This window comes from Pleurodeles waltl, chromosome 4_1, assembly GCF_031143425.1.
Source record: "Pleurodeles waltl isolate 20211129_DDA chromosome 4_1, aPleWal1.hap1.20221129, whole genome shotgun sequence".
Classification (NCBI taxonomy): domain Eukaryota; kingdom Metazoa; phylum Chordata; class Amphibia; order Caudata; family Salamandridae; genus Pleurodeles; species Pleurodeles waltl.
The window spans coordinates 607,768,125-607,783,797 of NC_090442.1; the positions used below are offsets into that span (position 1 = coordinate 607,768,125).

The 15,673-nt window shown below is 46.4% G+C and overlaps 1 protein-coding gene across 1 annotated transcript in view; it reads right to left on the reverse strand.

The window, feature by feature from the left end:
* Positions 1–15,673, reverse strand: part of UTP20 (UTP20 small subunit processome component) — a 966,235-nt gene that overhangs the window by 889,139 nt on the left and 61,423 nt on the right. The window contains exons 5-6 of the mRNA XM_069229033.1: positions 10,251–10,439; positions 177–258 (exon numbers count right to left, since the gene is read on the reverse strand). Coding sequence (XP_069085134.1) covers positions 177–258; positions 10,251–10,439 — 271 coding nt within the window. The remainder of the gene's footprint in view (positions 1–176; positions 259–10,250; positions 10,440–15,673) is intronic.

The window sequence follows — 15,673 nt, forward strand, 5'->3', positions numbered from 1 at the left end:
CAGCACTGCCAGTATAAGCACAGCAGAAACACCAAACAGCAATACATTTGCAGAAACCAATGGCAGCTTGCACTAGTTTACAGCATTTATAAGAGATACAATACTAAACATTGTAGCTCTTTTTAATGCCGTCTCCAGTGAGATGCCCACTGGATGCAATGCTACAATATACTCACTTTTCTCATCAAGAAAGCAAAACTTTCTGCTGCAAAGTTCCTGATGTGAGTTTTTTTGTGGGCAAGAAGTGTACTGTACAACCTGTGAATAAAAAATATGTTGACAAAATAAGAAACATTGGATATAAAACCAATACTGACTAGTTTCAATATCCTTGGACTTTGCACCTTGTTTAAGCGTGGCATGCAACAAAGAATTTTTGCTGTGGATGTAGTGAGCAAAATTCCTAACAAGCACTTTTTCAAGTCGTGTCATCTTTGTGAAAGTCCTTAGAAAGTTACCTTAAGGGGATAACTGTGGAGTATAACAACATGATAAGAAGCCGCTACAGACCAGAGTTCACATGTGCTCTTTATTGTGTGCATACTTTACAGACAAAAATATTCCACCACAAAGAAATTGAATACTGTTTCACAAAAAAAAACTTTAGGACTGCTTGCTACCCACTGCATACACTTGGACACTTTCAAATTTACTTTTGATATTAATACAGAGTATAGGAAGCTGGCGCCTTATATAATATACTAAAAAGAGGTATGCTGTGTAAATGAGTCCATGTATCCACTTAAAAAATTCCCAAGCGCTCTATTTGTGGTAGGGTGGTCAAGCAGCTTAGGCTAATCAAACGGGAGTGTTAGAACATTTGCTGCATACACAGTCAATAAAAGACACGGATACACACACACACACACACACACACACACAAAGGAGATCCACTCCTACTTAGAAAAATATTGAAAATGTCACTTACCCAGTGTACATCTGTTCGTGGCATTAGTCGCTGCAGATTCACATGTTGTGCATAGCCCGCCATCTGGTGTTGGGTCGGAGTGTTACAAGTTGTTTTTCTTCGAAGAAGTCTTTCGAGTCACGAGACCGAGGGACTCCTCCTCTTTTGCTTCCATTGCGCATGGGCGTCGACTCCATCTTCGATTGTTTTCCCCGCAGAGGGTGAGGTAGGAGTTGTGTGTGTTAGTAATAGTGCCCATGCAATGGAGTGAATAAATATGTACCAATTAAGGTTTAAATAATATATTTACAAATGTACAAAGTTGAAGCTAACTTCCAAACGGCTACAGGCTCCCGGGGAGGCGGGTGGGCACATGTGAATCTGCAGCGACTAATGCCACGAACAGATGTACACTGGGTAAGTGACATTTTCAGTTCGATGGCATGTGTAGCTGCAGATACACATGTTGTGCATAGACTAGTAAGCAGTTATCTCCCCAAAAGCGGTGGCTCAGCCTGTAGGAGTGGAAGTAGTCTGAAATAAAGTTCTTAGTACGGCTTGAGCTACTGTGGCTTGTTGTGCGGACAGCACGTCTACACAGTAGTGCTTAGTAAATGTGTGAGGCGTAGACCATGTGGCTGCCTTACATATCTCGTGCATTGGAATATTCCCTAGGAAGGCCATGCTAGCGCCTTTCTTTCGGGTTGAGTGTGCCCTTGGTGTAATGGGCAGCTCCCTTTTTGCTTTAAGGTAGCAGATTTGGATGCACTTAACTATCCATCTGGCTATACCCTGTTTTGATATTGGGTTTCCTGTATGAGGTTTTTGGAATGCAATAAACAGTTGTTTAGTTTTTCTGATGTCTTTTGTTCTGTCAATGTAGTACATTAGTGCTCTTCTGATGTCTAATGTATGTAGTGCCCTTTCAGCTACCGAGTCTGGCTGTGGGAAGAACACTGGTAGTTTTACCGTTTGATTTAAGTGGAACGGTGAAATAACCTTTGGTAGAAATTTAGGATTGGTTCTTAGGACTACCTTATTTTTGTGTATTTGGATAAAAGGTTCTTGTATCGTAAACGCCTGAATTTCACTTACTCTTCTTAGAGATGTGATGGCGATGAGAAATGCAACTTTCCAGGTTAGGAATTGTATTTCGCAAGAATGCATGGGTTCAAAAGGTGGACCCATGAGTCTTGTTAAGACGATGTTGAGGTTCCATGAAGGAACGGGTGGTGTCCTTGGTGGTATAATTCTTTTGAGGCCTTCCATAAACGCTTTAAGGACAGGTATCCTAAATAGTGAAGTTGAATGGGTAATCTGCAGGTATGCAGATATTGCTGCGAGGTGTATTTTAATGGAAGAGAAGGCCAGGTTCGATTTTTGTAAGTGTAGTAAGTAACCCACTACATCCTTTGGAGATGCGTGTAATGGTTGAATTTGATTATGATGGCAGTAGCAAACAAACCTTTTCCATTTGCTTGCATAGCAGTGTCTAGTGGATGGTCTTCTAGCTTGCTTTATGACTTCCATACATTCTTGTGTGAGGTTTAAGTGTCCGAATTCTAGGATTTCAGGAGCCAGATTGCTAGATTCAGCGATGCTGGGTTTGGATGCCTGATCTGTTGTTTGTGTTGTGTTAACAGATCTGGCCTGTTGGGCAACTTGACGTGGGGTACTACTGATAGGTCTAGCAGTGTTGTGTACCAAGGTTGCCTTGCCCATGTTGGTGCTATCAGTATGAGTTTGAGTTTGTTTTGACTCAATTTGTTTACTAGATATGGAAGGAGAGGGAGAGGGGGAAAAGCGTACGCAAATATCCCTGACCAGTTCATCCATAGGGCATTGCCTTGAGACTGCCTGTGTGGGTATCTGGATGCGAAGTTTTGGCATTTTGCGTTCTCCTTTGTTGCAAATAAGTCTATTTGAGGTGTTCCCCAAAGTTTGAAGTAAGTGTTTAGAATTTGGGGGTGAATTTCCCATTCGTGGACCTGTTGGTGATCTCGAGAGAGATTGTCTGCAAGTTGATTCTGGATCCCTGGAATAAACTGTGCTATTAGGCGAATGTGATTGTGAATTGCCCATTGCCATATTTTTGGTGCCGGAAGGCACAGCTGTGTCGAGTGTGTCCCCCCCTGTTTGTTTAGATAATACATTGTTGTCATGTTGTCTGTTTTGACAAGAATGTACTTGTGGGTTACGATGGGTTGGAATGCTTTTAACGCTAGGAAAACTGCTAGCAGTTCGAGGTGATTTATATGCAGCTTTGTTTAATGTACGTCCCATTGTCCTTGGATGCTGTGTTGATGGAGGTGTGCTCCCCACCCTGTCATGGAAGCATCTGTTGTTATCACGTATTGTGGCACTGGGTCTTGGAAAGGCCGCCCTTTGTTTAAATTTATACTGTTCCACCATAAAAGCGAGATGTATGTTTGGCGGTCTATCAACACCAGATCTAGAAGGTGACCCTGTGCTTGTGACCATTGTGATGCTAGGCACTGTTGTAAGGGCCTCATGTGCAGTCTTGCGTTCGGGACAATGGCTATGCATGAGGACATCATGCCTAGGAGTTGTAATACCATCTTTGCCTGTATTTTTTGTGTTGGATACATGGTTTGTATAACTTTTAGGAAATTTTTAACCCTTTGTGGACTTGGAGTGGCTATTCCCCTTGTTGTGTCTATTGTTGCTCCTAGGTATTGCTGTACTTTGCACGGCAGAATGTGTGATTTTGCATAGTTGACGGAGAAACCAAGTTTGTAGAGGGTTTGTATGACCTGATCTGTGTGGTGTGAACACTTTGTCAGTGAGTTGGTCTTGATTAGCCAATCGTCTAGATACGGGAATACGTGTATTTGCTGCCTTCTGATGTGTGCAGCTACTACTGCTAGGCATTTTGTAAAGACTCTTGGTGCGGTTGTTATACCGAACGGCAATACTTTGAATTGGTAATGTATTCCTTTGAATACGAACCTTAGGTATTTCCTGTGCGAGGGATGTACCGGTATGTGGAAATACGCGTCTTTGAGATCTAAGGTTGTCATGTAGTCTTGTTGCTTTGGCAATGGTAACACTTCTTGTAGCGTGACCATGTGAAAGTGTTCTGATTTGATGTAGGTGTTTAGTGTTCTGAGATCTAGGATTGGTCTCAGTGTTTTGTCCTTTTTTGGTATTAGAAAGTACAGTGAGTAAACTCCTGTGTTTATTTGTGTGCCTGGTACCAGTTCTATTGCGTTCTTTTGCAGTAATGCTTGAACTTCTATTTCCAGAAGGTCTGAATGCTGTTTTGATATATTCTGTGTTTTTGGTAGTATTTTTGGAGGGATTTTGAGAAATTCTATGCAATAACCATGTTGGATAATTGCTAAGACCCAAGTGTCTGTTGTTATTTCCTCCCAAGATTGGTAATACTGACTTATTCTTCCCCCCCACTGGTGTTGTGTGGAGGGGATGAGTGACCTGTGAGTCACTGTTTGGTTGCAGGTGTTTTTGGGCTTTGAAACTTTCCCCTGTTTCTAGGGAATTGTCCTCCTCTGTACTGGCCCCGAAAACCTCCCCTTTGGTACTGTCCCTGGTAGGTAGACGGTGTTGAATGTGATGTACTGGCTTGTGTGGCCTGACCCCGAAACCCCCCTCTGAAGGTTGTTTTGCGGAAGGTGCCGAAAGTCCCTCTGCCCTGCGGGGAATAGAGTGCGCCCATGGCCTTGGCAGTGTCAGTGTCCTTTTTTAGCTTCTCAATTGCCGTGTCCACTTCAGGTCCGAACAATTGTTGCTCATTGAATGGCATATTGAGCACCGCTTGCTGTATCTCCGGTTTAAAGCCAGATGTTCGTAGCCACGCGTGCCTTCTTATGGTTACTGCTGTGTTAATTGTCCTTGCAGCTGTGTCCGCTGCATCCATAGAGGAGCGTATTTGGTTATTGGAGATGTTTTGTCCCTCCTCAACCACCTGTTTCGCCCTTTTTTGTAAATCTTTGGGTAGATGCTCGATGAGGTGCTGCATCTCGTCCCAATGGGCTCCGTCATATCGCGCTAGGAGCGCTTGAGAGTTAGCGATGCGCCACTGGTTTGCAGCTTGTACTGCGACCCTTTTTCCGGCTGCGTCGAACTTGCGGCTTTCTTTATCCGGGGGTGGTGCATCGCCTGATGTGTGAGAGTTGGCTCTCTTGCGAGCTGCCCCTACTACAACTGAATCTGGTGGCAGTTGTGAGGTGATGAAAGCAGGGTCTGTGGGCGGTGCTTTATATTTCTTTTCCACCCTTGGTGTTATTGCTCTACTCTTGACAGGCTCTTTGAAGATTTGCTTTGCGTGCCTTAGCATTCCTGGGAGCATAGGCAGGCTCTGGTAGGTGCTATGGGTGGAGGAGAGGGTGTTGAAAAGGAAGTCATCCTCGACAGGTTCCAAGTGTAGCGACACGTTATGGAACTCTGCTGCCCTAGCTACCACCTGTGAATACGCTGTGCTGTCCTCTGGTGGTGAGGGCTTGGTAGGATACGCCTCCGGACTGTTGTCCGACACTGGGGTGTCGTATAGGTCCCAAGCGTCCTGGTCATCTTGGCTCATGGTGGTGTGAGCCGGTGAGTGTGACGGAGTCTGTGCCGGTGATATGTGAGTTAGAGGTGGAGGAGAGGGTGGCGGAGTTACCTTCTTCACCACTTTTGTTTGTGGTGCATGTTCCTGTGTTTGGAACTCAAGTCTCCTTTTTCTCCTAATAGGGGGAAGGGTGCTGATCTTCCCTGTTCCACTCTGTATGAAGATCCGCTTTTGAGTGTGGTCCACTTCAGTGGATTGTAACTCGTCCTCGAATCTATGTCTGCGCAATTGAGAGGACAGTGATTGCTCCTCTGAATAGGAGCTGGTAGTTGGCTCGGTTGCCGGTCGTTTCGGCACCGAAACTATGTCCTTACTCGTTTTCGGCTCCGAGGCGACTTTTCTCTTTTTTGGAGTCGAAACTTCTCGGCGTCGATCCTCCTCGGTGCCGCTGTCTCTGCGTCGAGCAGCTTCGGCTCCGCTGTCTCGGCGTCGATCTTTGTCGGCAGCACTTTCTCGGTCCCGAGATTGCTGCGTGCCTGTGTCTCGACCAGAGTCGGACGATCTCGGCACTAGTTCGGCCTTTTTCGGTGCCGATGGGCGGTCACCGACTTTATGGGTTGAGCCATGGCCTGTTGGCAGTGGCGTCCCCTGGGCCTTGTCTGTTTTCTTGTGTGCTGGCTTCGATGTCTTACTCACTGTTTCGTGGACGTCGAATTCCTCCGAGTCCGATTCATGGATAGAGAAGGCTTCCTCTTCTTCTCCTTGTTCCTCGAGCTCTCGGTGTCCTGTCGGCGTGGACGCCATCTGTAATCTTCTGGCTCGCCGGTCACGGAGCGTTTTTCGGGATCGAAACGCACGACAGGCCTCACAAGTTTCTTCCTTGTGTGGGCGACAGGCACAGGTTACAGACCAAATGTTGGTCTGTATATGGGTATTTGTTGTGGCATTTAGGACAGAATCGGAACGGGGTCCGTTCCATCAGCCTCGATGTTACACGCGGTCGGGCCGACCAGGCCCCGACGGGGGATCGAAATTACCCCGAAGGGCTACCGGAGCTCTTCACGATTCGATTCGGTGTCGATTCTATCTAACCCGATCCCGAACGCAACAATACCGACGTAATTTTCCGAATTTTTAACTATCTTTCCGTTCCGAAACCCGGAGCGAAAAGGAACACGTCCGAACCCGATGGCGGAAAGAAAACAATCGAAGATGGAGTCGACGCCCATGCGCAATGGAAGCAAAAGAGGAGGAGTCCCTCGGTCTCGTGACTCGAAAGACTTCTTCGAAGAAAAACAACTTGTAACACTCCGTCCCAACACCAGATGGCGGGCTATGCACAACATGTGTATCTGCAGCTACACATGCCATCGAACACATATTTATATATTTTTAACACCAAAAACTAGGCTACTGGATAAGTACTTTTTAAGTCAGCAGTTTTAAAGTATCCAGCAAATCCACTTGCATTGACTTTAATGTGGTAATACTATCCTATGGGAAAAGAAGCATATACTGCAAATGGGTACTTGGCAAAGACTTACAGGACTGTTCTTCTGGAGTTAAGGTAAGTATGGGGCAAAGTCCAAGGTAGCACCAATATGTCATTTCAGGAGGCGCAGGGGCATCCAGGTGCCAAGGTGCTTTCCAGCATCAGTTGTCGCATTCACTTTATGGGGAATGGTCCTGGGGAAATAGGCTGCAAGGGGGACTGGGTGATCCTAAAGGGGGGTTCAAGTTTTTAGGGTCTTGGGCATACAGACACACCACTGGTCCATGGCATCTTGGGCTGGGAGGCGCATTTGCAGTGGGTCCTCGTCTGGCATGGTTGAGTTGTTGTAGAAACTTGCAGTTCTCGGCCGTCTGCGAAAACAGGCTGCAGGCAGGACTGGAGGACTACTCCAGGTAAACCCAAGTGGGGCTAAGTCCTCAAGCGTCTTGGGACCTCGTAGGCACCACTGGCACACTTGGACTCGGACTGGTGGGTTTGGGTGCAGTGGTGCTTTCAGGTGTTGGGTTTTAGCATTTCAAGGCTTTTGCGGTTTCGATGTCCTGCACTAAGAGGCTGTGGGCAGGGACTGGGGGTCCAATCCGGACAAACCCAAAGAGGGGCTCAGCTTTGGAGGGTATCTGGATCTCATAGACACTGTCAGTGCACTCCTGCTCAGGCTGAGGGCTCGGTGCAGTGTTGCTTTGTCTGGCAGGGTCACGCTGGCACGCTGACTCTCAAGTCAGACTCTGATGCCTACAAATGAGCAGGCAAGATGCAAGTACAGGCAGCCTTCCCAGGCTTTTTGATGCTGATCAGCTGCAGTACGAGTTCTTTTTATAGCAATTGTTGAGGACAGCAGGCAGGCAGGCCGGGTTGGTGCCAAGTCATTTGCTGCCCCTTGGTTCTAGCGGCTCTTCGATGTCCTTCTTCTTCCGTCTGAGTTCCTGGTGTCAGGGGGGCACATAAAAACTGAATTCAGGGGTGTTAAGGGGAAAACAGGGTAGTAGCCAATGGGCTACTTACACTTGGGGTCACTACCCCCTCCTATTTGACCACTTCCAGTGTGGAGTGAGCCTAACCCTTTTCCAGAGTTCCTAATTTCACCACACACTTAATAGTGGAATTTCTCTTTTTGTGTTCACTTCAGGTAGCCCAACCTATGGGTGAGACTAGCCTGACAGTGTAATACGCCTTATGACTATCTAATTTCCTTCTTGTCCTGGTGCCAAATGGGTCTCAGGGAAGGGGGTTGCCTCTCACAGGTCTGGCGGAAGCCAGGGTCGAATATCAAAGGAGGCAGGGACTTTGAAGTCCCTGGCTTTGGGATGCAGATGTACTAACCATCCTGCTGAGTAGGTGATGACACTTCCAGCCAGAGCAGGTACTGTTTCTGACCTCAGAGAGCTTGGGTTCTCATCTCCAGGGTGTCACAAATTCATCTGTGGTGACACACTTGACCAGACCAGTCAGCCAGCACACTAGTGGGCTTCTAGGGTTTCAGGGGGCACCTCTAAGGAAGGAGCACTGTCACTGAGGTCTGATTAGTAGGCCTCAGTGCACTATCCGAGTGAAAGACCAGCATCTAGTAGTACTAAAGGGGGGAAAAATGTGGGGACATCTGTAAAGAAGTCCAGTTACCTACAGAGAGCATATCTTACAGTATTACACAAAGCGTTATTATGGGGCCCTCTTTCAAACAATGACAATTTAGTGGGAGAATAAAACTACACATGAAATAACCCTACAAATGTGACCAAATTAACTGGCTAATAGGAGGGGACTCCAGAATTATATACCAGGTCAGTAATAATTTCTGTTGAAAGTGTATGTTTTTGACAAATTATGCTGTACTTTCTTGGCAGTCTGTGCATGATTCTTAATGCTTATTATTTATTTACTTCGTTATTTTGGGGTTTTGTTGATGGTCTCAAAACAACTGAAGGGTGGGAGCGAAGTAAGTGTGTGTGAATGCACCAGGTATTTAAGTGAATACCATTTACGGATTAGGTAAAAGCTACAATATGCTGCTCCTCGGACAGCAGGATTATCTTAATTCCAGATTGAAAAATATGCATCTTCAGGAATTTTCTAAATTTGACGTTGTAATTTTCAAGTCTCAGGTGGTTCGATAGCAAGTTCCAGATGGAGGCACCAAAGTAAAGGAAGCAGCTGTTGTACCTTTTATACTTAAATTAGTGAGGTGACAACTTTATTATAAGGTTAGTATAAGGTAAATCAAAGTTTATTCATTAGCCTAATATGCAAATTATTTTATATATGATTTCATTTGGTTTGTGTCAGTATCTCACGCCTGGATGATAGGAATATCTTTTGCTTTTATGTATTTACTTATTCAATCAATACAGCAGGAGAAGGAATCAGGTATGCTCTCTGATTCATAGAATACTAGCAAAGTGAAAGGATATCAATAGTGTAATGCTCTTATGATCACAGCCTTAAATGCTACCATTGCATTGTTACCACCTCTAAACATTTGGAAGTATGAAAACTAATGTTGCACCGACTCCTATATTTATTAACCACATTCACATCCTATTGATGTCTATCCTGCCTTCTGCGTTATAAAAAGAGAATCAAATTGTTGCCCGCATTCAAGTTAGAGTCTTGTATTGTGCTGCAAACTGCCATTCTTTATGTAGCCTTCAGTTGCTTCGTATGAAAGCAGATCAGAACTACAGACGATGACACCAAACAATTGTTTTCTCGTGTGAGAAAACAGAGAAACCTACCATAAACAAAATATTGGCTTAAGGCTACATTGAATTCAATTATAATAATGTAAAAACAAAAAAAAATAATGTTGAGACAAATGATGTTTGAAGAGTCTCAAAATAGATCGAAGCCTTTTCAAGACAGCAAATACATGAATTGTTGCACTAATCTTAACACCACAAAAACCCTGCGCTGAGCATGATACAAGTGGATTTTGAGCAACTTGTAAAGCCAAGAAGAAAGGCTCTTTGTTACCTGGTTAAGAGTTATACACTCAGGAGTGGTACTAATGTTACAGCAGATGCTGAATAGAGTGCCGAACAGGCTCTGGATCAGTTACATGTTCCAAAAGAGAATTACATTTAATCAATGGCTGTGTGAAACACTTTCATTTTACACACTCAATTAGTATAATTGAATTAGTGGGGCTCCTGGGTCTGTTACTTATTTCCAAAAGTGAACTGAATGTAATCCGTGACTGTGTGAAATATTTCATTTTACACATTCAATGAGCATAACTGTATTAGTACATAAGATACAATACAAAATTGATTTAATTTGCCATTTTACTGCACAGAATACTCCACCTGTATATACTTGGCATATCCTTCACCATTAGCCTCCACAGGTATTTGTAAAGATAGGAAAGAGTTGTGAACACCCATTCCAGCAGCTCTGTATCCTTGGAATCCAGTAAAGAGGTGGCTGTAAAAAAGAAGTCTTGAAAATGGGGATAAAAGTCTGTTTGGAGGTCTCGGGCTAACTGCACCACAAGCCTAAGAAAAAAAGACAAAACAAATTACAGAAAAACCAACACTATTAATTAAATCTACTACCATGGATAAAACAATTCACACAGTAGGTTACTGAATTATTATCAAGTAACTGTTTGCACAAAAGACAGCGGAAGCAGAGAAGGAAGACACTTCTACAGGGTGTAATATACACACACACACACACTTACACATACCGGTTTCATCCTCCACGCAAACCCCAGTATGAGTGTGTAGGAAGTTGGCTCTGTATGTGCTATTTCAAAGTAAGGAATAGCATGCACAGTGTCCAAGGGTTCCCCTTAGAGGTAAAATAGTGGTAAAAAGAGATAATACTAATGCTCTATTTTGTGGTAGTGTGGTCGAGCAGTAGGCTTATCCAAGGAGTAGTGTTAAGCATTTGTTGTACATACACATAGACAATAAATGAGGTACACACACTCAGAGACAAATCCAGCCAATAGGTTTTGTTATAGAAAAATATCTTTTCTTAGTTTATTTTAAGAACCACAGGTTCAAATTTAACATGTAATATCTTGTTTGAAAGGTATTGCAGGTAAGTACATTAGGAACTTTGAATCATTTCAATTGCATGTATACTTTTCAAGTTATTCACAAATAGCTATTTCAAAAGTGGACACTTAGTGCAATTTTCACAGTTCCTGGGGGAGGTAAGTTTTTGTTAGTTTTACCAGGTAAGTAAGACACTTACAGGGTTCAGTTCTTGGTCCAAGGTAGCCCACCGTTGGGGGTTCAGAGCAACCCCAAAGTCACCACACCAGCAGCTCAGGGCCGGTCAGGTGCAGAGTTCAAAGTGGTGCCCAAAACACATAGGCTAGAATGGAGAGAAGGGGGTGCCCCGGTTCCGGTCTGCTTGCAGGTAAGTACCCGCGTCTTCGGAGGGCAGACCAGGGGGGTTTTGTAGGGCACCGGGGGGGACACAAGCCCACACAGAAATTTCACCCTCAGCGGCGCGGGGGCGGCCGGGTGCAGTGTTAGAACAAGCGTCGGGTTCGCAATGTAAGTCAATGAGAGATCAAGGGATCTCTTCAGCGCTGCAGGCAGGCAAGGGGGGGCTTCCTCGGGGAAACCTCCACTTGGGCAAGGGAGAGGGACTCCTGGGGGTCACTTCTGCAGTGAAAGTCCGGTCCTTCAGGTCCTGGGGGCTGCGGGTGCAGGGTCTTTTCCAGGCGTCGGGACTTAGGTTTCAGAGAGTCGCGGTCAGGGGAAGCCTCGGGATTCCCTCTGCAGGCGGCGCTGTGGGGGCTCAGGGGGGACAGATTTTGGTACTCACAGTCGTAGAGTAGTCCGGGGGTCCTCCCTGAGGTGTTGGTTCTCCACCAGCCGAGTCGGGTCGCCGGGTGCAGTGTTGCAAGTCTCACGCTTCTTGCGGGGAGTTGCAGGGTTCTTTAAAGCTGCTTCTTGAAACAAAGTTGCAGTCTTTTTGGAGCAGGTCCGCTGTCCTCGGGAGTTTCTTGTCTTTTTCGAAGCAGGGCAGTCCTCAGAGGATTCAGAGGTCGCTGGTCCCTTTGGAAGGCGTCGCTGGAGCAGAGTTCTTTGGAAGGCAGGAGACAGGCCGGTGAGTTTCTGGAGCCAAGGCAGTTGTTGTCTTCTGGTCTTCCTCTGCAGGGGTTTTCAGCTAGGCAGTCCTTCTTGTTGTTGCAGGAATCTAATTTTCTAGGGTTCAGGGTAGCCCTTAAATACTAAATTTAAGGGCGTGTTTAGGTCTGGGGGGTTAGTAGCCAATGGCTACTAGCCCTGAGGGTGGGTACACCCTCTTTGTGCCTCCTCCCAAGGGGAGGGGGTCACAATCCTAACCCTATTGGGGGAATCCTCCATCTGCAAGATGGAGGATTTCTAAAAGTCAGAGTCACCTCAGCTCAGGACACCTTAGGGGCTGTCCTGACTGGCCAGTGACTCCTCCTTGTTTCTTTCTTTGTTCCCTCCAGCCTTGCCGCCAAAAGTGGGGGCCGTGGCCGGAGGGGGCGGGCAACTCCACTAAGCTGGAGTGCCCTGCTGGGCTGTGACAAAGGGGTGAGCCTTTGAGGCTCACCGCCAGGTGTCACAGCTCCTGCCTGGGGGAGGTGTTAGCATCTCCACCCAGTGCAGGCTTTGTTACTGGCCTCAGAGTGACAAAGGCACTCTCCCCATGGGGCCAGCAACATGTCTCTGGTGTGGCAGGCTGCTGGAACTAGTCAGCCTACACAGACAGTCGGTTAAGTTTCAGGGGGCACCTCTAAGGTGCCCTCTGTGGTGTATTTTACAATAAAATGTACACTGGCATCAGTGTGCATTTATTGTGCTGAGAAGTTTGATACCAAACTTCCCAGTTTTCAGTGTAGCCATTATGGTGCTGTGGAGTTCGTATTTGACAGACTCCCAGACCATATACTCTTATGGCTACCCTGCACTTACAATGTCTAAGGTTTTGTTTAGACACTGTAGGGGTACCATGCTCATGCACTGGTACCCTCACCTATGGTATAGTGCACCCTGCCTTAGGGCTGTAAGGCCTGCTAGAGGGGTGTCTTACCTATACTGCATAGGCAGTGAGAGGCTGGCATGGCACCCTGAGGGGAGTGCCATGTCGACTTACTCGTTTTGTCCTCACTAGCACACACAAGCTGGCAAGCAGTGTGTCTGTGCTGAGTGAGAGGTCTCCAGGGTGGCATAAGACATGCTGCAGCCCTTAGAGACCTTCCTTGGCATCAGGGCCCTTGGTACTAGAAGTACCAGTTACAAGGGACTTATCTGGATGCCAGGGTCTGCCAATTGTGGATACAAAAGTACAGGTTAGGGAAAGAACACTGGTGCTGGGGCCTGGTTAGCAGGCCTCAGCACACTTTCAATTGTAAACATAGCATCAGCAAAGGCAAAAAGTCAGGGGGCAACCATGCCAAGGAGGCATTTCCTTACACAACCCCCCCCAAACGAAAGAGGATGAGACTAACCTTTCCCAAGAGAGTCTTCATTTTCTAAGTGGAAGAACCTGGAAAGGCCATCTGCATTGGCATGGGCAGTCCCAGGTCTGTGTTCCACTATAAAGTCCATTCCCTGTAGGGAGATGGACCACCTCAACAGTTTAGGATTTTCACCTTTCATTTGCATCAGCCATTTGAGAGGTCTGTGGTCAGTTTGAACTAGGAAGTGAGTCCCAAAGAGGTATGGTCTCAGCTTCTTCAGGGACCAAACCACAGCAAAGGCCTCCCTCTCAATGGCACTCCAACGCTGCTCCCTGGGGAGTAACCTCCTGCTAATGAAAGCAACAGGCTGGTCAAGGCCATCATCATTTGTTTGGGACAAAACTGCCCCTATCCCATGTTCAGAGGCATCAGTCTGCACAATGAACTGCTTAGAATAATCTGGAGCTTTGAGAACTGGTGCTGAGCACATTGCTTGTTTCAGGGTGTCAAAGGCCTGTTGGCATTCCACAGTCCAGTCCACTTTCTTGGGCATTTTCTTGGAGGTGAGTTCAGTGAGGGCTGTCACAATGGATCCATATCCCTTCACAAACCTCCTGTAATACCCAGTCAAGCCAAGGAATGCCCTGACTTGAGTCTGGGTTTTTGGAGCTACCCAGTCCAGAATAGTCTGGATCTTGGGTTGGAGTGGCTGAACTTGGCCTCCACCTACAAGGTGGCCCAAGTAAACCACAGTTCCCTGCCCTATCTGGCATTTGGATGCCTTGATAGAGAGACCTGCAGATTGCAGAGCCTTCAAAACCTTCTTCAGGTGGACCAGGTGATCCTGCCAGGTGGAGCTAAAGACAGCAATATCATCAAGATAAGCTGTGCTAAAGGACTCCAAGCCAGCAAGGACTTGATTCACCAACCTTTGGAAGGTGGCAGGGGCATTCTTTAAACCAAAGGGCATAACAGTAAACTGATAATGCCCATCAGGTGTGGAGAATGCTGTTTTCTCTTTTGCTCCAGGTGCCATTTTTATTTGCCAGTACCCTGCTGTCAAGTCAAAGGTACTTAAGAATTTGGCAGCACCTAATTTATCTATGAGCTCATCAGCTCTTGGAATTGGATGAGCATCTGTCTTGGTGACAGAATTGAGCCCTCTGTAGTCCACACAAAACCTCATCTCTTTCTTTCCATCTTTGGTGTGAGGTTTGGGGACTAAGACCACTGGGCTAGCCCAGGGGCTGTCAGAGCGCTCAATTACTCCCAATTCCAGCATCTTGTGGACTTCCACCTTGATGCTTTCCTTAACATGGTCAGATTGTCTAAAGATTTTGTTCTTGACAGGCATGCTGTCTCCTGTGTCCACATCATGGGTACACAGGTGTGTCTGACCAGGGGTTAAGGAGAAGAGTTCAGGAAACTGTTGTAGGACTCTCCTACAATCAGCTTGCTGTTGGCCAGAGAGGGTGTCTGAGTAGATCACTCCATCTACTGTGCCATCTTTTGGGTCTGATGACAGAAGATCAGGGAGAGGTTCACTCTCTGCCTCCTGATCCTCATCTGTTACCATCAACAGATTCACATCAGCCCTGTCATGGAAGAGCTTAAGGCGGTTCACATGGATCACCCTCTTGGGGCTCCTGCTTGTGCCCAGGTCCACCAGGTAGGTGACCTGACTCTTCCTTTCTAGTACTGGGTAAGGGCCACTCCATTTGTCCTGGAGTGCCCTGGGAGCCACAGGCTCCAGAACCCAGACTTTCTGCCCTGGTTGGAACTCAACCAGTGCAGCCTTTTGGTCATACCAAAACTTTTGGAGCTGTTGGCTGGCCTCAAGGTTTTTGGTTGCCTTTTCCATGTACTCTGCCATTCTAGAGCGAAGGCCAAGTACATAGTCCACTATGTCTTGTTTAGGCTCATGGAGAGGTCTCTCCCAGCCTTCTTTAACAAGAGCAAGTGGTCCCCTTACAGGATGACCAAACAGAAGTTCAAAGGGTGAGAATCCTACTCCCTTCTGTGGCACCTCTCTGTAAGCGAAAAGCAGACATGGCAAGAGGACATCCCATCTCCTTTTGAGTTTTTCTGGGAGCCCCATGATCATGCCTTTTAATGTCTTGTTGAATCTCTCAACCAAGCCATTAGTTTGTGGATGGTAAGGTGTAGTGAATTTATAAGTCACCCCACACTCATTCCACATATGTTTCAGGTATGCTGACATGAAGTTGGTACCTCTGTCAGACACCACCTCCTTAAAGAAACCCACTCTGGTAAAGATACCAATGAGGGCCTTGGCTACTGCAGGGGCAGTAGTCGACCTAAGGGGAATAGCTT